General features: G+C 41.2%; 1 protein-coding gene across 1 annotated transcript in view; it reads left to right on the plus strand.

Moving 5' to 3' along the window:
* Hdac9 (histone deacetylase 9) overlaps window positions 1-24171 on the plus strand; it is a 474463-nt gene that overhangs the window by 257079 nt on the left and 193213 nt on the right. Inside the window, exons 15-16 of the mRNA XM_057782117.1 lie at window positions 11196-11316; window positions 16101-16150. Of these exons, the coding sequence (XP_057638100.1) occupies window positions 11196-11316; window positions 16101-16150 (171 nt within the window). The remainder of the gene's footprint in view (window positions 1-11195; window positions 11317-16100; window positions 16151-24171) is intronic.

The following is a 24171-nucleotide window of genomic DNA, read 5'->3' on the forward strand; positions in this document are numbered from 1 at the left end:
TTAGTCTTCACCACTGACTTATCTCTCCAGCCAGGATAAAGACAATTTTAGGAGTTTAAGTTATATCTGGCTATTTGCATAACATGTAAGTTCTAAGATAATTTTTCCAGTGTTGATTATGTTAGTCATTTATAATTTATATATTGTTATCATTCCCAAAGACATCTTCAAAAACTCACAATAGTACATTATTTTTAACCACCCAAAATGCAGTCAACAAAATTGCCACTCAAATCCAAGTTAGTTTAAATCTGTAGCTTGGCCTTTCCTACGCCAGGGCCTGAGGCAGGAGATCACAAATTTAAGCATTGCTTAGATTATTGGGTGAATTCAAAGTCAGCCTGGGCAACTTAGATGAAAACCTGGCTCGTAATTTAAAAATGAAAAGAGGACTGGGGCATAGTTCAGAATTAGAGAACCTTTCATCCCCAGCATAGAGAAAGGCAGAGGAAAGACATGCATTAAAAAAATAGCAACAATAATAAGGCAGATAGATAGATACTTACATGTAGAAATGTAGATGCATAGAGAAAAATTCTGAAGCAGGAAGAGTATGTTTGATACTATGACTTAAAATTGTCTGGTTCTTTCCTTCCCTTAGAAAATGCAAAGTTAATCATTGCTCATTCATTTGAAGGCTTAAATAGGTGAAGAATATCTGCTGTGATGTATAAGTATTAATCTTTCACATAAAAGCATTAGTAACACCTGGAAGTTCATTAGCAATTGCGGTTGTGACTGAGCACCCCAGAGCAGGGTGGACGGCGTTGGCATCACAAGCTTACTTGTCGGATTATGATGGATTTATCAAACATTTTTCATATTAGAAGTTTCTACAGCCGGGCGGTGGTGGCACATGCCTTTAATCCCAGCATTCAGGAGGAAGAGTCAGGCAGATCTCTGTGAGTTCGAGGCCAGCCTCGTCTATAGAGTGAATTCCAAGACAGTTGGGACTGCACGAGAAACCCTGTCTCTAAAACAAACAAACAAACAAACAAAAGAATAGTTTCTACTATTGATTAAATGGATCCTTCTCCTACAAGAGGCGAGATGAAGGACAATCAGCTGGGTTTATTCCTCTGGTCCTGAGTAAAGGACCATTATCGATCTTTTGCTATTGGCATCCATATTATTTGGTAAAAGGCTTTCATATTCTTTGGTTAATTTTAGAGTTATCTTTAAGGATTTTATGGTTTTGGATAATGTGATTTGGGGGGACAAACTGGTCCTGCAAATATCCCATATGGGGTACATGAAGTAGGAGAAAGAGGAGATGTGGGATGTCTGTAGTCTGATCTGACAGACAAGCACACTTGTCCATGTGAGCCTCAGTGACTCACCCTTGAACCTGCTGAAGATATTTTCCTGCTTGGTCCTCCGTCAGCCTAGGCATTGTTGTTTACATGTTTTCTGCATTCAGGTCTTTGGTGTGCCCTGTAGCAGCTGGCTTCTCTCCAGGGAATGCCAAGGGTCTACCTTAGACTTGAGTGCATTGTCTGGTCGTGGTGTTCCTAGTATTTATTGCCCGAAGACTGCACATAAGAAGACTCAGAATGCAGGAATGAGTGGAATGCAGTACGGTTCCCACTGACCTTAAAATTTTCAAGTATTATAATCATTCTTTTCTGGCCAGTCTTCCTTTCAGTCCCTCAAATATACAACTGTATTGTTTCAAACCACACAAATTAGAGTTATACAACCCTGCCTGATTTGATACAAACCACAGAAGGAAATGCCACAAGCAAAAAGCTGAAAAGAAGAGGTAAATTTTTTTCCAGCCTTGTTAAATAAGCATCATTGTGGCAGGTAACCCTCAAGTTAACAGTAGCGCAGGTGTGTTCCTCCCCATAGCCCGCCTATGCAGAGAAAGCTCATCTGCCCTTTTTGTAAAAGTCATCCAATCTTAGTCTGTCCTACAGCTCTCAAGGCAGATAGGTAGTCCCCAAAGAGCTAGACTATAAGAAAGCTATTAAGCTCCCTTTGAGGGAGATCCTGCTCGCAACAGGAGCTCCAGGGCAGCTGCAGATACCCCACCCAGCCTGGTTAGCTGCTAGAGAGGAGTCTGTCTTGGTTGGTACACACCTCAAGTCTGCTGGAGAGGAGTCTGTCTTGGTCAGCACACACCTCAAGGTTAGCTGCTTCCTAGTTGTGCTCTGCTTCTCCGTGGAGTCCTTGGGGACAGCTCAAACCAAAGCAAACCCTGAAAGCTACGCTTCTAGGAGTTGGCCACTGGGCACAAGCCGATGGTCAGCCCCTCCCAGGCTGCCTGGCTCTTGGGAACTGTTATCAGTCTCCTAATGCTTAGCATATTATTTCCTTAGCAATCTGAAAAATACCCTTTCATGACAATGTTTTCTCATGGCAACGTCCTCTCAAATTACTTGCTCACAAGAAACAGGATATATTCACGTACACAGAAAAGTGCACCAAATAGGAGTAAGATGCCCCCAAGTGATGGCAACACATCCCTTTCCACTGTCTAAATCTTAACAATGGCACTTGGGAGATACCATTTTCTCTCCAGGTCATTGTAAACATCTAAGGTTGGAAATCAACATGGGTTTTTAGAAAGAGAAATCTTAAATGTTAGTTTATGTCAGAATACCCTAGGCATGTTCAAACACAGACTGTTGATCTCCAACCCCTGTGTTTACTCTGCAGGCCTGGATTAAGGACAGAAAAATTGTATGGTTAGCGTGTGCCCAAGTGACCCAGTGAATGACCACCATGCCTTGGTGACAGCGATACACCTGTTCATTGGTATTCATCAGCATCTGAGTTTTTAGATAGCTCTGTTCAGAGGAGGCTACGGAGAAAAGCCAGACGCTGATCAAATGTTCACACAAACACATATATAATTACAGCATCTTCATTGGCTTACATTTCTGTAGTTACTAAGATTCTTGTTGATTAAACTTAGGAAAAGAAAATGATCAAGAAAGACTGTGGCCCCTCTCTCCACTGTCTTGACAGCACCAGAGGGCTTGCTTGGTGCCAATAAAAGAGCAGGTAATGCTGTGCATTAGAATGAGGAGAAAATACCCCAGACCTTACGTTGAATAGTTGAATAACCTGCCCTACTTCCTGTTCTCCTCCTGGTTTCATTTTGTGCTGAAGTTACAACTAACCCAGGACAGAAGACAAGGACTTTCCATTCTGCCGATGACAGAGACTAGGTGATTTTATACCTAAGAAGTAATAATAATATCCTACAAAAGGCATCATTAAAGACATTGAAAGGATTACTTCTTTCCAAACAAAAGTGTGATCTGCAAGCCAGTGTTTGTTTTCTAAATTAACCAAAATGGATTCCTCAAAAGTGATAGGTCACCATTACATTTAGTCTTGAGTCTGCCTTTAACCCTCTGTGTGCCTTGTCATTTAACCTCACTGATCACTGGGTCCTCCGTGTCTCCATGAAAGTGCTAGATGGGATATTTGCTCAGATTGCTTCCTTCGCTGGTATTGTCTGAAATCCGAATTGCTGTGGAGTTTGTCTGAGATGTACGTTCCTGCCTTACTAGTAGACTTAACTCAGGGATGTTGTGGTGGACACGTTGTTGCTTTTGAGCTGTAGTGTGATTTAGCTCTGCCGACAAGTCCCGATTAGCGCCAGGGAAAACACAGGTCCTTATTATATTAGAACACGGTGGTTACATGGGTTAACCTCTTTTGGCATGGAGTGGCACTGTTTTTTAAAAAGCTGAGGCTGTTAGGAGTCCTCCATGCCAATACTATTTAATTTTTTCCCCTATTGAATCATTCATACTTAAGTCAGTGATTCTCTTGGGAGCAAAAACAAAACCAGCAACATTTTGGGTCATCATGAAAAATGGATCCAGAGGGGTCATTTAGAGTCCTCTTCAGAAAGAGGCTCTTCGATTAGGTAGCCTGCTTTCCAAAGAGTGTGCTCCTGAAGAGAATGCACACTTCAGTGGGGTAAAAAGTTGCAGATTAACCCATCATCTGTTAGAAATGCTCTTGCAGTTGTTTTTCCAGAAGCTTCCATAACTCCCAGCCCCACCAAGCCACCCACAGACACTTGCCTGCTCTCACATTTGTTTTGAGAATAATAACATTTTATAATGCTTTTGTTGGATTGCATATTATGTGGGATTTGCATTGCCTCCTTGTGACTAATATTGAATAACTTTGTTTCGCTAAATTCATAAGAAATAATAATAATAAAAAAAAAACTCAAGCAACACACTGTGCTGAAATGTTTAACTCTTTTATTCTGGTGCCAACACAAAGTAATTGCCAAACAACCCTGGGACATAACCAAGCTACCGTTGCCCCTTCTGGAACATCTCAAACGGAGACTGAGTTTAGTAGGAAAAGCATATGATGGCCAAGCAGCCTGGGGACAGGACCTCTGACACACTTTCCTGCACACAAAACTGAACTTAAAATTCTCTTTTCAAACCCACACTAGGAAATAAATTTCTCTGTGGAGAAACTTTGGAAGCACACAGGTCTTTTGACTTCAAGACTGCAAAGCGCGAATCCTGCTGGTTAATGGAAATCCAATTAAGCATTTGTCTTATAGAGCACTCTACCTAGATGGCAGCACACGACAGCTTACTGTTTTGTTTAGTTTCCACAAAAATTTTTTTAGACATGTTTGTGCCTTGGAACGCAACCACAAAGCAGTAACAAGCACACGCCAGGAGGCTGGAATTGTCTCTTACGAATATGGTGGCTTGGAAAGACTGCAAGTGAGCTAGGTGTGAGGTGTGAGCAAGGGGCACACGATGCGCTGTTTCCAGAAGCATTGGTATATCCTTGGACACTGGGCCAAGACAGATGTCACAACAATCACTTGCAGCTTGTTCACTTGCACATGAACTTTTATGATTTCAAATTTTAAAACGTCTGCAAAACACTAAGTATTAGCCTGGAGGAAAAAAAAAAAACCCAAAAGGAAACAGGAAAAATTAAAAAATGTTTTAATTATCCCTCTGCATGGGCATGGAAATCGAGTCAGAGCTTCTCAAATAGCAGCATTGCATCTGAATTTATAAAAATGATCAGTTATACAGCTCTTAGTTTTCCAAAAGCTTCAGTGTATAAACAACATAAAATATTCAGAGAGAAACTTTGTTATATGCATGCTTACTGCTTTGAAAAAGCTTTCTAACTCAAACTTCTATGTTATTTATAATTAAAAAGTAATTATGAGATTCTTCTTAAAATTATGAATATTGAACAGTTAAAGTAAGGGATCATATTTTGGGGTCCCTCTTATTTCCAGGTGAGCATAACCATTTGAACTTGCTGTAAATAAAAATTAAAAACAGATACTGTATATGTTCATTATTTCTGAAGACTTTTATAGTAAAATGGGGTTTTCCAGTTCTCTGAAGGGGTTTTGAACATTTAAAAATATTGTAATTGGATTATAATTACTGAATTAAGTGGTATTAAGGCAAGTTGAAGAAGACAGGAAAGAGCTTCCCAACCTCCTTTCATGTCCTGCCATCCCAAGCATTAGTTACTCCAGTACCCAGCAACGCGTTGGTGGGAAGAACACGCTGCTTTCTCTGGCTTGCTGTTCTTGATGTAGGCTGTCCTTGAGAATCCACTGGAGAGTTCTGTCTGGTACCTCAATGGACCTCATCAAACGCCCTGGACCCACAGGCAACCAAGAATGACTGCAGCACAGACTCAGCTTCTAGCACAAGGCTAACAAGGTGGACAGAAAGAGGGACATACATCATGGACACTTATAGTTACAACTATTTCCTGGAGACACAAAGGGGCCATTGTTCAGAAAGAACTTGCCCATGTGTTGAGTCCAGTCTGTAGCACCCAAAGCAGCATAAATAAAAAACAGAAGTGACATAATCCTCCAAATTAAAAAAAAAATAAAAAGATTGAGCCAGGTGGTAGTGGCACACACCTTTAATTACAACACTCTGGAGGCAGAGGCAGGCAGATCTCTATGAGTTTGAGGTCAGTCTTGTCTACAAGAGCTAGTTCCAGGACAGCTAGGGCAACCCTGTCTCGAAAAACCGAAAAAAAAAAAAAAAAAAAAAAGACTTAGGGAAAAGTTATTTGAAGCCCTCATAATATAAAAATATGTATTCTTAAAAAAACACTCTTTTAAAATGTATTTATTTATTGTGAAGGGTGGGAGAGGAAGTCAGAGATGACATTAGAGTAGACTTTCTCCTTCTACAATGTGGGCCAGCCCCTTCTCTTGCCTCAAACACAGTAACATATATTGAAATTGCATTTTCCTCCCGAAGGCAAATTCTAAAATCACACTGAAGTTTTAAATGCGTAGTTTTTATTGTTTTCACACAGGATCTTATCACTATTATGAATATAAACTTTAGAATAGCTTATCCAACTTTTATTTTTGACATGAAGAAACCAAGGCCTATGGAAACGCCTCATGGGTTGCTATTGTCACCCATTACATAGGAGAGTTAGGGCTGGAATTCGGGACTTCCAATTACAAGCCAGTGTGTTTCCGTACGACCAATAAAAAAGACCAAAACCCAGCAAGGACACATGCTGAATTGCTTTCTTCCTCACCTCATTCCCCATTTTAAGCAAAATTCTGAGGGAACCGGGTGACTGGGGGCTGCAGGAGTAGCTGGAGGGCTTACAAAGAGTCTTTTAATGGAATAGCCAGGCAAGTGACTGCAGCCTGAAAATGCTGAAAGAGATATACTTGTGCATAAATAATGAGAGCATACTTCTTTTGTATCCAGAGAAAGACTTATATCAAGAATAATCAGTAAGCCATGCTGAAGCATTTTGATATTGCATTTGCTGTTGAAGGCAACTAAAGCTACTTACAGCTCATCCCCCACACAAACTCTGACTCTCTGCAGCTCTGTGGAGTTCTCAGGGAAAAAGCCATATAAACACACCCTTCTACTTACAAATAATGGAGGAAATCTTCTTAGAAATTGAGACACTTCGGTAGATAATTTTGCCTAATATGTCCATACTTTGAAAATGATTAAAGAAAACAGAGTCTCCCTCCCCCCAGTGAGGGCAGGTACTTTGACTTGTCAAATTTAAGTTGGACATTTTCTCTTCGTTTGGAACTGCCGCAGAATAAGCCCTTTCATGTCCTCAATAATACCAAACCAATGCAATCCATCTGTTCTGCCAAATTATTTCTAGTTCCCTAACCAAAGGCACTGCTTTTTCATGCATTTTATCATGATTTTATGCCCTTTATTATATTTTACAAAAGGTTCTGATTCCTCCAGGGCCAATGAGAACTGATTAGGACACTGGCCTCAATCCAGCCTTTGAACACAGGAGAGGAAGGAATAGAACCGTTTCCTTTTTTCTCTACTCCTTGGCAGAAAAGCATATGAATCTATACCGTGTGTGCGCTCCGTGTGTGGGTGGGTGTGGGCAGGCCATGTTTTATCCTGTCACAGTATGACTTTGGAGATCATGTTCAGAGCATTCTTTCTGTAATCACGTTGCATTAAGGGGCTTTATTTCAGAAAGACTATTTCTTTAGGAAAGGACCACGGAGCAGCGTGAGAATCAATGATACCGTCATTTTACATGACTTTAGTCAAACTTCCAATCTGAATGGAAACTATCTTGGATCTGTGTTGAATCAGAATACACTCATAATTGCAAAGTAGGTATTCATTAAGCACTGGTTCCTTCCTGATTTTCAGTGGGCACTGACTGAAGGCAAGACACAAAGAATGGTAGTGGAGCAATACACACAGGCTTAGAGAGACATAAGAAGCACTGTAAATACTTATTGCTTGGTCTGTATAGGCAAAAATCTAGGCCTATGTTTGGGTACCATGAAGAAGCTCCCCAGATAAACCATATCTTTTAAATGCATTAAATGTCCCAATGTGCTCAGAATTCTTAATAATACTATCATAAAGGAGTTTACATAGCCATCATTCAGACCAGTTATCTCTGAGAATAGAACCAGCATCTCCCTAAATCATAATGAACAGAGCACTTTGTCCCATTTTGTGATTCATTATGCTTTTGACCTTTGGCTCTTGGGAGCATCTTGGAGGGAAAATGAAGAATAAAGGGCACGTGGGAAACAGAAAGAGAAAGGATGCGATAAAAATATCTACAGTTAAGGCTAAACAAGTGAAAGAGCAGATGAAAAGGAGAAGTATTGGCTATCAGTCTGAGGAAAGTTGACGGTGACTAGTGTAAGGCATCTGGGAAGAGTGGGCAAGCAGAGCCACTCCAGTGGTGCGGAGAGAGAGCATGGTAAACCGGGAACTCTCAGCTCAGCTGTCCACTAGGTTCCCACAGAGAGACAAAACTCTCAAGCTATGCTTTCTCCTAGTTCCTCCAGAGAGTGAGAAGCCTGTCAGAGGCTGGCTTCTGCTGCTTCTTCCTCTCCTGCAGCTGGGAGAAACAAAGGTGGTTGTCAGGAGATCAGTTCTTCCTGTCTGGTGTGATGGAGCATCCCTGTTCTCCCAGTACTCACAAAGCTGAGGCAGGAGAATGGTGACTCAAATAATAAAGCAAACACAGGAAAAGAATGATTGCTTCCTTATATTGAATACGATTATTTTTCAAACAGTATAGATAGATGGTAGATGGGTAGATAGATAGATATAGATAAATCCAACATTTGTGTCAAATGAGTCATCAAGATGAAAACTTATCTACAGTGGTTAATTTAAATAATGAAGCAAGAATGGCTTATGAAATAGAAGTGGAAACTCAAAGTAAGAGCGGGGCTGGATCCTTATCGCCTGTTTGGAGTCTTACCCTAGTGTGATTCAGTAGGTATCCTTTTACAATTGCCATCACTGAGAGACTACTGTTACTACTACTAGGAATCCTGAATCCTGTTAAGGATTGTTTGCTACATGGCCGGGCATTCAACTAGAATGCTTTTTCAATCACTGAAGAATAAGAAAAACATTTGCAGCAAGCATGGGGTGTATAGTATGAACATATACGTGACCAGCTATAAAAACACTATTGATTATACCAGAGGCAAAAATTCAATGTAGACCAAAAAAATCTTAGCAAGAAAAGAGGGGGAGGAACATGATAAGTGTTTAGGATAAAATAGTCTAACATGGATCTAAATGTCAACTGTAGAGTTAATTTTGTTAGTGTGGCTTGGTGGCACAGCCTGTAATCCCAGGCTGAGGCAAGAGTTTTGCAAGTCATGGCCCTCCTAGGCAATTTAGTAAGATTTTTTCTCAAAATCTAGAGTGCTGTGGTTGCAGCTTAGTGGTAGAGTGAGTGCCTAGTATACAGCTCTTGGGTGCAATCTCCAATCCTTTAAAAACAACAGAGATACTTGACAATGTTTAATGTGTTGCTGCCTCACTGTATCCGCATACATCATATGTGTCTCCGGACAGGCTGTTGTTTCCTTTCTAAGCGGCCATTGTCATGCAACTAGGATTGATTGGCTCTATCGATTTTCTGATCTCTTCTCATTCTAGTTTTAGATGACTCAAACCATAGAGTTACCAGGGTTTCAATGGTTTCCACCTTTGAAATCTCCTTGTTAAACTTTGTCTTGAGTTCTTGACTTTCAACTTTCTCTTACTTGTTTTACCTTTTGTTAGTTGCTCTAATTATTTAGTTGTCCTGGGCTTTCATAAACATTTCCAAACCTCAGGTTTAGCAGCCGTTCACCCACTTCTAGCGGATGCTTGTGACTTAATCAGAGCAAAGGCTTGTCATTGCCAAGTTTTTCTTAATCTTTCATATTAGATTTCTCATCTTACTGAGGAATAATTTCTCTAAATTATATCCTTCTAAAGTATAGTTTTCTAGAACTGTAAACTATATTTATATAATGCTGAATGATGGTATCGAAAACAGGAAACTTCAATAGTATAGCAAGGAAAATTCCTAAGTATTTGCTTGTTTATTTGGGACATGATGGTGGCCTTTCCTGCTTCCTGTCACTCTCTTACTTTGTGGCCCCTGCCATTCCTCCCTAACTGTGACCTGATCATCTATTTTAATGACAAGCACAGCACTGCCTCCTGCACAGTGAAATGTGAGGGTCACTATGCAGCCCTTTCTCCAGCCTGCCCTCTCATTGAACCATATATCAGCATTGAACCGCCAGCCTTCAACCTCATCCCCCTTACACCCAGGAGACTGAAGATGGGCTTGACCTGGTCCCTAGGGAGATGCTTTTCCGATTTACCTAGTGCTCCTTTCTTCCTCTGCGACATGGAAGAATGGTTTTTTTGTTGTTTTTTTTTTTTTTTTTTTAAATCTCACCAAAGCTCTAGGCCTCAGTGTTCACTTGCTGCTTGCTTGTGGTCTGAGTGTAGCATTAACATCGTCTGTAGCTTTAGGGAGCACAGCAGCTTTCAAAAGGGGAGGTGAATTAACATCATACATCAGAACAACCGTTATCAGGTTCATAAATGTACTAACAGAGAAATGTAGCCAGGAAGACCACACGTCGGCTAATTGAGATTTAATTTAATGCATTGTTTTAACAATTACGAAGGTCAATTCTTGGTTAGAATGAGTGAAATTCTCTCCAGAGCCTGAGTCTAGATTGTCTCAAATTATCAGTAGCATTTGTATTTGTTTAATTGAGAATCCATCACCAACTAAGGCTTTTATAAAATATATTAAATGAGTCCTTTTAAGAGCGAAATTGAGACCGAGGAATTGAAAAGATTTGTTCGTTTTCAAACACATAAGTCAGATTGTCTTGTAAGTTTCTAAATATTGACTGCAAATGTCTACACTGACTCAGTAGAGACCTTTGATAGCCAGACTCTGAACTGTATGTATCCTTTGGATACACTTTGAGAAATGTTGATCTAGTGTACAGTTATCATGAGGGGCGCACACACGAAATAATCGCCATGTTTGTGATAGTGAAAACCCAATGCAGTCAGATTTAGTGATGTTCCTTCCTTCAGCATCTTCTTCAGGTCAGTGAAAGATGAGAGGGCAATACGTTTGCTCATTATATAAACTGTGACCCCTATTTGCTCTTGAGCAGACACTTTATACAGTAGCGTCAATTGCTAATTTCTTTGTTATAAGTTTATTTTTATGCATCTGCTCACTTTCCAGTTTGTGCTATGCTACTTTAGCAAGCAGACCGTGTCTCATGCTTGCATGATGAATCTGAGTCCGTTATCAATCATCTTAACTGTGACTGGAGGTCTCGTTCTCTCCCGAGTGTCGCCAGTAGAAGACTGTAAATTGCTGTTGTTTTCTTTCAGCGAATTCAAGGTCGAAAAGCCAGCCTGGAGGAAATACAGCTTGTTCACTCTGAACATCACTCGTTGCTGTACGGCACCAGCCCCCTGGACGGGCAGAAGCTGGACTCCCGGACACTCTTAGGTCTGTACGGGCCTCCCCTTTACTGAGAACAGCACATTCCACCACGGCCATTAGTCAGCGCTGGTGTCAGCTCAAAATACTCGGCAAGCAGTGTGACAAAATAAAAATCAATTTTTCCAGCAGTTGCTGCCTGGAATGAGTTGCGTAAGATAGAAAAGCCAGTGCAGATCAAGAGAATCCTGCATGAGAACATGACGCGGCCGAGTGTGGGGGCTTATTTTTAAATTGACTTTTATTTGAGTAGCAGTTCTATGGTAATACTTTCACATGTAGAAATATTGGAGTTTGCCAAAGGTGTTTGCTCATCTTTTTAAATGGAAAGCTCATAAGACCTTTTCATACTCTTTATAAAGATTTCTTTTACCCTTCTTGTTTTCTCTCTTTCAGTTCTTATTTCTGAGCGCCACACAGGGAGATAGCAGAGTGCCTTATTTAAATGAAAGCTGAAGGTCTTAATGCAGTCCGTTAAATACTTGCTGTACTTCTGAAAACTAAATATTCCAGTAAATGCTGCAAGTAGAATATTAATGTTGTAATTTGTTTTCATGAACAGATGATTTTTTTTCCCTGAAAACCGTATCAGATTTTAAAATAAAATTTAAGCAACGACACTTAGTATGGATACTTGCAGCAGTATTTTTGGAAAATATTAGTGCAAAACAGTAGTAAAAAATTGTGTTTTATTTATAGCCCCTTATAATTGAATAACAATACCTAACTTGGAAACATATGTTAAATAATTGTATTTTACAGTTTTAACTTAAAAGAAACACTTGAAAACTTGCCTCTTTCCTTTGAAGAAATCTATTGAATCAGCCTTACTTTATCAAACTCTCTTACATAATTCAAAACTATTTCAAAGTAATTTATGTTAACCGGCATTACGTAGTTCAGAGCAAGTATATGGTGCTCATAGGGAAGCATCATGGAAAGCAGTGAAGTGAGGTTATCGGCTCTCACACATCCCGGGCCTTCTTACATGAGTGGCAAGCCCCTCTAATGAGGGCACTCTTCACTAGTGTGCCCTGCCCATGTGTGGACCAGGACAGGCCTGGCATCTCGGGAGAACTAAATAGAATGAGAACAAAGACATTCCTCAGTTTTTAGGAAGAATGTTGCTCAAAATTGGTTCTGGTAAGCAATTTATTTCATATAATTAAATTCGTGTATGACACACATGAATACAGATAAATCAATTTAAACATCTATAGTTTAGATCATTTTTCTGGTTCTTTTTATTGGATCGATGAGCGTGGCCCAGGTTGGCTTTGAGCTCTTGGTTCTCCCTCCTCAGCATCTCAAGAGCCGGCCACCATACCCAGGTCCGTGTTTTTTGGGTGAAATCACACTCTGAACATACAATGCTTCACTCAGGTGTGTGTAAGCATTAGTGAGCAGGGACTGATGTGTGCAGTCTTCCCTAACAACCACCATTTCATCCTAGCAACCACCATTCCATGTTTTAAGAACAAAGACATTTGTTAATGAAGTGAATTTTGAACTTGGACAACATTATACTTAAGGAATACACTGTATTTCTGAATTACAGATAACTACATTAATCAAGGCAACACTTTCAGTATGGGCTACCGCAGTGCAGGCAGTGCAGAGGGGCTACATTCTCTGAAGCCTTTCAGGCAGCCGCTCTAGTCCACTTTGGCAACACCTAGAACTCCCCGAGCCTGTGTGCAGAAGGAACAGTGCAGTTGGTTCCCATCTGCTCCTGCTCTCAGTAGATGGCCAGGTTTCTTAAAAGCTTGCACTACATTCTTTGTGGAATTTGGATTACCATGCTTTGTGAGTCCTTAGTTTCCAATAGACGGGAATGATGCTGTTCTATGTGTAGAAACTCCGGAGGCTTTGTCTAATATCCATCCTGTTCAGCCCCATGCAACTGCGAGACTTCCCCTATTCCTCCCAACAAGATGGGAACTGTCACTTCTAACTCCAGATTTATACTAGACTTCAGATAACTACGATTTGAATTAGAAGGAAGATTTAAGTAAAATTTAGTACGACTAGACCAACCAGTCTTTGTATCTTGAAAAACATCTATATATTACAAAGTAATTGTGTTTTATTGTGACTCCCCATTTATCTCTGTAGATACTCTTGGCCCTGTATGATGATATTTTGAAAATATTGTCCTCCCTGGTTTCTAGCAGGAGATTTTCTGTAGCATTAATGCCTCTGTCATTCTATTGCCATTTTCAATTCCCTCTGGTTCATCCGATTTCAGGCCACTGATCAGTTAATACAGGCTGCCAACAGCAGTTTCAAAAAATGAAGTAAATGTTTTTCACACAGCTGAATTAAAATTATCAATTACTTAATTCATTTTTATTATCATATAACAAAAGTTTAAACATCATTAAATAAATTTATTTCCTTTATTCCCTTAGAGTTTAATGAATTCTTTGATCACTTCTTTGAAATACGTGATTGCATTAAACAGTTTCTTTACCTCTGTTGCTTGCTCATAAATAATAATATTTTAAGATATTAAAAATGTGTTTAATTCACATTTGAGATATGAGTACCCTTGTTAATAGTAACAATATTAAACAAGTTTACCCTTCTGCGGAGTTATGCAGAAGTGTTTGTTGATTTATGTGTGTGTGCTCACTTGTTTGTATTTTTGTGCAGTGCTATCCACTAGTATTTGTTGATTTATTTGTGTGTGCTCACTTGTTTGCATGTATCAGTGACTTTTGCAAGGGCCCTGTGATCAGAGAACAGGTTACAAGACTCTTGTTTTCTCTTGAGTCCTGAACACAGGTTACCCTGTTTTGCAGCCCAACTAAACCATCTCTCTTGTCCCTAAATTTTCTGTTTTGTTTTTGTTTGTTTGTTTTTTGGGCCAGAGTTTCTCTTTAGATTTGGGGCCTGTCCTAGAACTAGCTCCTGTAGACCAGGCTGGCCTCAAACTCACAGAGATCCTCCTGCCTCTGCATCCCGAGTGCTGGGATTAAAGACATGCGCCGCCACCACCTGGCTCTGTTTTGTTTGCTTTTTAAGTGTTGTTTACTGGTGCCAGTATTCCAAGGCCTTGTGCCTTCTACGCAAGTACTGTATCATTGAGCTCACTGAGCTATGCCTCTTGTTTGTTTTTTAAGAAATAATGTCTCTACCTCATTAGACGTATTCATTTACACACTGAGTGTTCTTTATAATTTTCTTATAGTTAGTGTACTAAAAAACCCAACACATAAAATGTATTGCTTTCAAAATAAGCTCTCTTCGGTGACAGTCCATCTCTGTAGACTTACACTCAGCTCGTGTGTATTTCACCACAACCTCTTTTCAATTTTAATTGGCATTTCATTGATTGGCAGCGGAGCATAGGTGAAGTAGAAAATTGTACTGGGCTCCACCAATGATGCTAAGTGCCCTACCTTCATTTCAGGAGACAATCATAATTAATATTTCAGGACATATATTAAATTTGGTTTTCTTTATATTTATATCAATAGGCCCTCCCCCAAATGATACCATCCTATTATATTACGTTTTCAAAAATTTGTGAACAATGGAGAAGCCTGTGCTATACTTGATCTTACTTATTCCTTAGGTAGACTGAGATACTCAGAATATGTAAATATATATACACATTTCTAGGACTAAGTTCCTGGTTCTGGAGGGGTAGCTCGGTGCTTAGAGCACTGACTACTCTTGTAGAGAACCCAGTTTGAATTCCCAGCAACCCCAGGATGTCTCATGACTACCTGTAGCTCCAGTTTTAGGGAGTCCCAAGCACACACGTGGTGCCCATACACATATCCTGGCCAAACACACACAAATAAAATAATTAAATAACTAATAAAAAGACAATGACACTTGAGAAAATATATTTTTTAAATGGCTTGAGCCACCCTACTGGAAAACAAGCTCAGTAGACCACAGAGTCGCCTTCCATGAGTCGCAGTTTTTTAAATGGCAATAAACAGTTATTGCCATATTTTAAAATTCTTTTGAGCTTGTTGTGGTGGTTTAGTGCTTTAGAGACTGGGGCAAGAGGATTGTTGTGAGTTCAGAGGCAGCCTGGGCCATTGAGAGAGTTGTACCAACCAGCAAGACAGAAAGAGATTCTATCTCAAAAACATACAAACAAAACCTAAGTTACTATCTTTCTGAGGAAGGCAGAGTGTATTTCCAAACGCCCTCAAGGGGAGGTGGGGTGGGCAGACTGTGTGTCCAACCTGTCTCTCCTTAGGCTTCAACCCTGAACAGACACTGCCTCACCCAAGGAGGGTTCAGGCAAGAGAGGAGCTTCAGGGAATGGAGGTCAGGGACATCTTGGAAGTTTGGATGAGGGAGTAGGGGAGACAAGAGGACACTGCTGCAGGCCAAGAAGTAGGGAAAAGCTTTAGCTGATGCTCTGCCAGTATCTTCACATGGGGCTCAAAGGCTCCACAGGAGTCATGAGCTGAAGAAGTTTTGTACCGCAAACAGACCAGTTTTTAAACCAAATTTCATTTGCATGTGCTTGTTCATGTGAGTTAACCAATCCTCCCTCCCTCCCTCTCTCCCCCCCGTGTGTGTGTGCGTGTGTGTGTGTGTGTGTGTATGATTTATTTTCCTGTTTTCATTGGCTTTGAGTTTGTAGCTGTGTACCTGTATAAAGCAGCAGTGTGTCCTGAAGATTAACTCCGATTGGTCCAAATTTCCGTTTATTTTCTAATAAGTGAAATAAGGAACACATATGGCGTACAATGTTTATAAACACGCGAGGAGTGAGAACTGTCCACTCGTAGCATTTATGTTTCCTGTTTCTCACTGTGCAGGTGACGACTCCCGAAAGTTCTTTTCCTCGTTGCCTTGTGGTGGACTTGGGGTAAGTAGAAATTTGTTTACTGCTTTTAAGTTGCTCAGGCTTACAGAAACTCTTCCTTGATTTCCGAGGGTTGCCTTGCAGAAAGGGCTGAATGTGACCTGCTCAGCTTGTTGCAAAATCTGGAGCTTCCTGTTCCAAACAGATTTATGGATTTCGAAATGATGGCTTAGACTTACACTGAATGCAAGGGCCTATCCGTTCACGCTGTTTGATAAGGCACACACTCCTCGAGACCGGCTTTGTTAGACTTTCCTGTGGCAGAAGAACATTCCCAGGAATGATTTCTAAGTAACTGTGCTCACAACTCCCTTTTCTGTAGATTCCACCAGCTGTGTGCATGCATTAAAATGCCATGGACTATGCAAAGTGCTTTACACTGTGGGACACATTGTGAGCCCCTTGAGGTTGATTTTTTTTTTCTTCTTCAATAATTAGCAAAGACTTTTGACCCAGGATATTTATACCACATTTCAAGGAAAGATTTGTTCAGATTCAGCAACATATGAAGAGAAATGTCTCCATTTTTGTGGATGATGAGAACAAACCCTATAGCCTGAAATCTATTTAAAGTTAATCCTTACCAGTAACAAACCTTCATTCTCTAACAGAAAGTGAACAGTCATGTGGGTACAGCTTACCTTTAGGTCAGCTTCCCAGGGACTCAGGCATTTAAATCAAGTTACAATTTTGCAGCACACAACGCCCGTCTGTGCTCTGTGAGCTACCATACAGTTCGTGAGCTTCCCAGCTTTGGGCAAGGGGCTGGAGGTTGAACACACACAAAGACAGACAGACAGAGAGACAGAGAGACAGAGACACGGACCTCTAGTCACTGGTAAGAAGCCCTTTATTCAATAGCACTATGGAGGCTTATATACCCAACAGTCAAGTGGGCCAACAGGTGAAAACCTTATCCTCTGATCCTCAAGGCCAAGGCAACACGTGCTCGTGAAGCAGAGCTGGTAAACAACTTTGACACAGCTTTCAGTAAATCAGAAGGAAGGTAAAGATCTCTAGCAGGGAAGAGCAGCTGAAGGCCAGAACTCCAAATGGTCTCAACACAATTTGTAGAGTTTAAACAGAGAGAACAAAAATCATGTTTTTGACAATTCTTTGTTAAGGCTTATACAGAAAATTTCCATAGACTTCTGTTCATCTCATCATTTTAATGATGCCTAACCTAGGAATCTCTTCCTGTTCCCTGATCTTGGCTCTCTGGAAATAAAACACCAACACTAATCAGTATCTACTTGAACTGGACAGTTTATCACAACTGTTTCAAATCACACAGCCAGTGGTGAAGGGCTAGAAGGACTGGCGGAAACACTCACAAGTAGACGCTGTGAAGCAGCCTTTCCAGTTCTTTCACGGGCTTCACCATCTTCAAACGGCTGCTGGCTCTGTCCTCATCCCTCCAGCCTCATGGTGCCTGGTATGGCCTCCTCTGTAGCTTCTCACCACTGACTGTGGTTGTTTGAACCTTGACGCAGAACAGTCACCATCCCACTCTAGAGCTGGCTAGTTGTAGCAAACTCCTGCGGTGCTGGGAGCTTGCTAGACGCTTCTAAAAAGGCAGAGGGTAAATGACTTTTGAAATGGCTTTCATTGCCATCGCAAGCATGTTCTAATATCACCGTTCTGGCAGAAAGAGTGCTTACTTACAAGTGGGACAAAGAACGACACGAGGCTATTTTCTGGGAACTGTGGTGGGAAGGATATCACAGCTAATTAAAGGGACTGTGGAAATCTACTCCTGTATACATACATTATTTCCTGACACACAGCCAAGCTACCAATGCCTCCATGAGACTCCCCTCCAAAAGATAACCTGGGTTCCTGCGGTCCACTGTTCAGAGTGCCCCTACAAACCCTCACTAAACTCACGCCAAGTTAACTTAATCTTCAGTGAGAATGACTTTGGTACCCTCTGTAAAGTACCTGAAGAAAGAGTATTGACTGCTTCTGCTGACTCTGTGTGCCCGGCGTGACGCTGACTCTGTATGCCCGGTGTGAAGCACAGCAGGGCCAAAGAACACAGTCTTATCCTTATCTCAGACACAACCCTGATCAGGATGGCGGCATTGCTGGGGGACAATGACAGTGTGGGCAGAGACAGGAAGAGACGTAGGTCAGGTGACCTCACTAGTCCTGGATGTGGTTGGGAAGGACTTTAGAGGGACACTGTGATTAGCAAATTTTTTTTTTTTTCGAGACAGGGTTTCTCTGTGGTTTTGGAGCCTGTCCTGGAACTAGCTCTTGTAGACCAGGCTGGTCTCGAACTCACAGAGATCCGCCTGCCTCTGCCTCCCGAGTGCTGGGATTAAAGGCGTGCGCCACCACCGCCCGGCTAGCAAATTTTATTCTGTCATCTGGATAGGACTTGGTGAATCCTGTGTGTGTGTGTGTGTGTGTACATACATGTATACACACTTTTAACTTGATGATGCTGTGGTTCAATAGTTTCGTGTGTCTGTGCAGTTACATTTCAATTTCGTCTGTTGTTTAGATAGATAGATAGATAGATAGATAGATAGATAGATAGATAGATAGATAGATAGATAGATAGGGGAGAACCCAAGACAAGATTGTGGAAGTCAGTAGCAACTCTGGGGATTTAGCTCTCTCCTTTCACCATGAATTCTGGGGATTAAATTTAGGTCAGAAGTGCTTTTACCCACTGAGCCAACTTGGGTCTATAATTATTTTTATTAATTATTACTGTTATTTTAAAGAACCAAATCATATTCTTGACTATAACTGAGCCGTCTTGCTTCCTTGGGTCTTGAGTTTTGATTCAGCCCTAGAAAGAGCTCTGGGTCCTTTGGATTTGAACCAGCCTATACTGTCACTTCCAGAACAACCACAGATAAAGCATATACAAGAGACAGCCAACATGAACCTGGAGTAGCCCAGTTTAGAGTTAAGGATGCACCATGGAGGTTTGGAATCATTTGGTAATTGCTTTTGTCTTAAAAACACTCCTCTGGTTCAAATTATCTAAGATAGACCCATTGTTTTCAGTTCAGAAATACTCCGTGATTTCCTAGCCTAGATGTGAACTGTCATTGCTTTGAATCTAGAGTTTGATTCTCTCTGGGTTTAATGTGAAGCTACTGAATGATGATGGATTAATTGGTTTTTGAGGAGATGACCTGGGACATTATGAAATCAGAAAACCTCTGCTTCTTATTAGACTTTTCCCCTAGAATTGCTTGCAGTAATTGGATTCTCAGCCAGGCAGCTCACAGGCAAGCAGCATTCAGAATCCTTTAGGATATGCTCGCCAGAACCAGGTTTTGAGCGACAATGTCGGCTTTCCAATTTTCTTTGTGCTCGAGTCTCATTTTCTTCGTTACCAGGCCATGACTCATTTCTAATTATGAAGTCATGCCACTGCAAGAAAACCCACCATTTGAAAGAGCGCATTGCCAAATCTGAGCCTCGGCCATCATGGAGTGAAAGAGATTATCAGGAGAGCCTGGGAACAATAGCCTGAGCAAGACCATGCTCGTTCTCTCTCCTCAGGATACACCACTAAAAATAGTGATCATTTTCCTGGCCATCTGACCTACGGCTGTGCGAAGAAATCTTGAAGTCATTTCTCAGCCTTATTTTACCCCTCTTCGCTTGATAGGAAAAAAAAAAAAAAAAAAACAAAAAAAAACCACAAACGCAAGGACGAGCAGGCTTTTATGATAATGTCGTCATCAGCTCCCGGCTTCAAACGCTTCTGTGGCTTTGGAGATGTCGTTTATAACTTGGAACTGAATCAACCCATAATTCCCCCGGTACATTTAGAGAAATTGATAACAGACTCTGCCCCTCTTTTATGGCTCAGAGGAGGCAACTCCAATCACATCACTATTGGCAGGCAATATTATTTTTTGACATGGTTGTAAAAGTATAAAGGGGCTCATGGCATTTGTTTAGATGAGGAACGGACTCTCAAGCTGTGCTGGGGTTTATGGGACCCGATCAGTGAGAAGCGGAGGGAGCATGGTGTTTGCAAACAGGATATGATTTTATATAAGTTTGGGTTTCATGCCCTGTTCCCTGGGGAAAGCCCTGCAGACAGCAGAGAATTCCACTTTTATCCTCCAATAAACCAGCCCCCAGTGCCAAGATGTGGAAAGGAACATTGCTCACTGGGCAGTGTTGGGCCTTGCTGGGAAGAGGAGGGACTGGGAAGAGGAGGAGCAAGTCCCTAGACCTTGAGAGGCATAGGCACAATGTGAAGACAAAATCCAGGCCTGACTTGCCAGTCCAGGATGGGCCTGAAAGTGAGGCGTTATGTGAGATTAAACTGAAACCCCTTCCCCCAGTGGCAAGCATCTGAACCTGGGGCACCAATACAGCTTTTACATTACAAACATCTATTATTTTTGTCTGTGTTCTATATGATGACACCAGGATCTCACACACATAGAGGGCTTGTGGATGTCATTTTTATTTTGTTTTATTTATTTACTTAGGGGCGAGCAAATGGAAAAGAAATGATTGTGTGAGCTGGGGGATTGGTCAGTTAGCTGAGGTCTCCTGCAGACACCCCAATTATGTGCCACTGTAGAGGGGCAGGTTTGGATGAAATCCTGTACGTTTGCTTTCTTTCCTTCTCTCAGAGCCCTTCTTCCCTCCCATATATAAATTTACATATATGTGTATTTGCATATATATGACTACCTCCATTACCAACATGCAGAAACTAATGACATCGGACATTTGCACCATCTGGGCAGCTTTATTGTTTCTACTGTGCACACTGCAGTGGTACCTCACTACCTTAAGTCCCCTCAATAGCTGTGGACCAAGTTCCATGGCAAAGCGTCCGACAGGTTGCTCTGAATTTCCCTTTCTATTACGTAATACTAGAGAATGATTTAGTGACCAAATGTACAGAGTACGGACATACCGTTAAGTCCAATACAATGAAAGGTTCAGTCAGCAGTGGGATTTATCTGTTATTTAGAATTGTCCTCTTCAAGACATTACTAATGTTTTAGAAGTGTAACCTGTGCTGTCGGGTGGTGACTGCAAGGCGGGAAGAGGTCCAGGATTGCAAAGACTGAGTTCCTCGGGCCCGGGGATGGCCTGGTTTGGTCGGATGCACTGTGAGGGTACAGGCGAGTGGATTTCCACAGAAGAGAAGGAGAAGGATGGTGTAGGGGTGCACAGTTGTGAGAAGATCCCTGAGAACACTGAGTACTGTGCTGTGGATGGTTGTGGGAGTCATGTAGAGCGAATCTGTCTGAATGAAGAGAGTTGGGGAGGCAGCCTGGCATAACTCTCCTGGTCATAATGCCCCTCTGTATTTTTGACCATTGCACCAATCTGATGTCACTGGGAGAGAATTTCTACTCTCCCGACCTGCTAGAGCACTTCGTGTTGAAGCATGCCAAACATCTGGGTGTTCCTTAGGTTCTGGTATTGACTGAGGAACCTCTTTTTAAATCAAATCTCATCTCGTGCTGTTCCACACCAGTAACCTCTGTAGGCACAATGCCTTTTATGACATCAGCAGAGAGAGAGTGAGGGTAACGTCTGCTCTCACACAGAGAAATCAAGATAATGCTCATTCCCCTTATATACACATGCAGCTCAGAGGTGTTTGCAGTCAGCGCCAGAGCTCAATGTAACTATGCATGCTCCCCCCATCCCTGGATCAAACCAGCATCAGGACCATCCCCTCAGCACAAGAAGATTCACATGGTTTCTCATGTCTCCTTTCCTTGTCCTCAGCCTAGTGGTGTTTGGATTTTCATTAGTTTTAAACTTGGCATAAATGATACTAGGAGGATACCCACAACACCTAGAAAAAGTCAGATTGGTAAGACTGTCCTACTGAAATCATTTAGTTTTATTTCATGTTGTGAATTCTATTAAAAACTCATGTTGCCCTTGACTTAAAAATGTAGCAAGAATTATTTTTCAGGAAGTTTCTAGTATTATATAGATTATACTAATTGTATATCCTCAATCGTATAATAGCGGTGGAGTATTGATGACAGCATCATGGTACTCAGTGTTTACTGTAAATGCTGACATTTTATAAATATTGAGAGCACAGAAAGCTTAGCTGTGGACCCTGTGGTCGCTGTAGATAAATTAATGAGATGAGTTTGAGCTTTTATATAAAATGACACACACACAGAGTGAGCTGCTGGAGAGATGGCTCTGTAGGTAAGGACAGGGACTTCCGTCTAGAACGTGGGTTTGTGTCCCAGCACCCACCTGGTGGCTCACAAGTGTGTATAACTCCACCCAGCATGTCTGATGCATGCATGTGGTGCACTTATGTACACGCTGGCAAAACATTCATACACATTTAATTAATTAATTAATTAAAAACCATATGCGGTATTATGAAATAAAAACCCAGAAAATTGAAACATACTGACTAGATTTAAACATACAAACATCTGATTGTCACTTCTAACTCTCAAGAAAAATGTAAGACCAAGTGAAAGTTAAGAGCAAATAAAGGAAATGGAACTATCCAGATATAAATAATCTTCTGACAGCTTGCTGTGTGGTAAACTGAGTCCCAGCTCAGCGTTTCCATTTAGATATGACAATATCAGACTCACAAGGTTTTTATTTTGTTTTTGTTGTTTGTTTTGTTTTTGTTATACTTCGATCTCCAAGGATTTCAGTGTCAGAAACCCAGCCTCGTAACAAACTAAACGCCAGTACACAATAGTAATGTTCCATTATTCCGACTGCCTGTGACTACAACCATACCACCCCTAACACATCTGACCTTGTCTACTTTGTCTGCTTTGTCTCTATTAACAAAGTTTCTGTTTTAGTTAACATAAAACAAGATGTTTCTTCTGTTAGAATCTAAAACTAAAATAAAAAACAATCCCAATGCAACTTAAACACTAGTGAGGGAGAGAGAGAAACAATGGATATATATGAGTTGAAGTGTGCATGTGTGTATTGTGTGTGTATATGTGTGTATGTGTGTGTGTATTGTGTGAGCATGTGCGTGTGTTGTGTGAGTATGTGAGTGTGTTATGAGTGTGTGTATATGTGTGTGTTGTGTGAGGGTGTAAATGTGTATGTGTTTTGTGTTAGTGTGTACATGTATTTATATATTGTGTTTGTGTGTGTATTGTGTGCAGATGTATCTGTGTGTGACTGTGTGTATGATTTTTGTGTGTGTGTGTGTGTGTGCTTGTATACGTGTATCTCTGTGTGAGCCTGTGTGTGCGAGTATGTGTTTCTGAAGACTGTTATGGGAGAAAGTAAACAAACATGGTGTTGCGTCTTGCGTGGTTAGAATACTGGGCTGGAGGATAGTGGGAAAGTGCTACCTTTTCACAATTAGAATAGGAAAAGTGAGAATTGGACTGAGAGCCCCAGAATTTGTAGTGACTGGCTTGAAGAGGAGTGTTGTAGGAAGGCTGCTTGTTAGTTCCCGGCTGCTCAGCCCTGAAATAATCACACAGAAATAATCACACATATTATTTAAATTACTGCTTGGCCTATTAGTACTAGCTTCTTATTGGCTAACTCTTCCATATTAATTTAACCCATCTCATTAGTCTGTGTATCACCATGTGGCTGTGGCTTACCAGGTAAAATTCCATCAGGCATCTGTCTCCTTTCTCCCAGCATTCAGTTTAGTTTTTCCCGCCTAGCTCTGATCCCCTATAGCTCTGCTATAGGCCCAAAGCAATTCCTCTATTAACCAATGATATTCACAGCATACATACGGGAATCCCACATCAGAGGAGTCCAGAAAATAGAGACCACTATTTTATAGTATAGAAGCAGTGAGAACTCAGAAGGTCGGGAAAGAGTCACAACTACCCAGACATCTGGGAGAGCTAGCCTACCCTCACTGTGAAGTCATAAACAACCATAGGAGGGTTGTTTTGTCCAGAACCCAGAGTAGGTAGACTTCCTTTTAGTTTCTGGATTTTGGTGCAGTAGGCCAGTATGGAGGAGTGATGAACACACCTTGAAATCCTAAGATCTCCAAAGATCTGGCCAGGAATGACAGGAAGAGCCTAGGT

This window comes from Chionomys nivalis, chromosome 10 (assembly GCF_950005125.1).
Source record: "Chionomys nivalis chromosome 10, mChiNiv1.1, whole genome shotgun sequence".
Lineage (NCBI taxonomy): Eukaryota > Metazoa > Chordata > Mammalia > Rodentia > Cricetidae > Chionomys > Chionomys nivalis.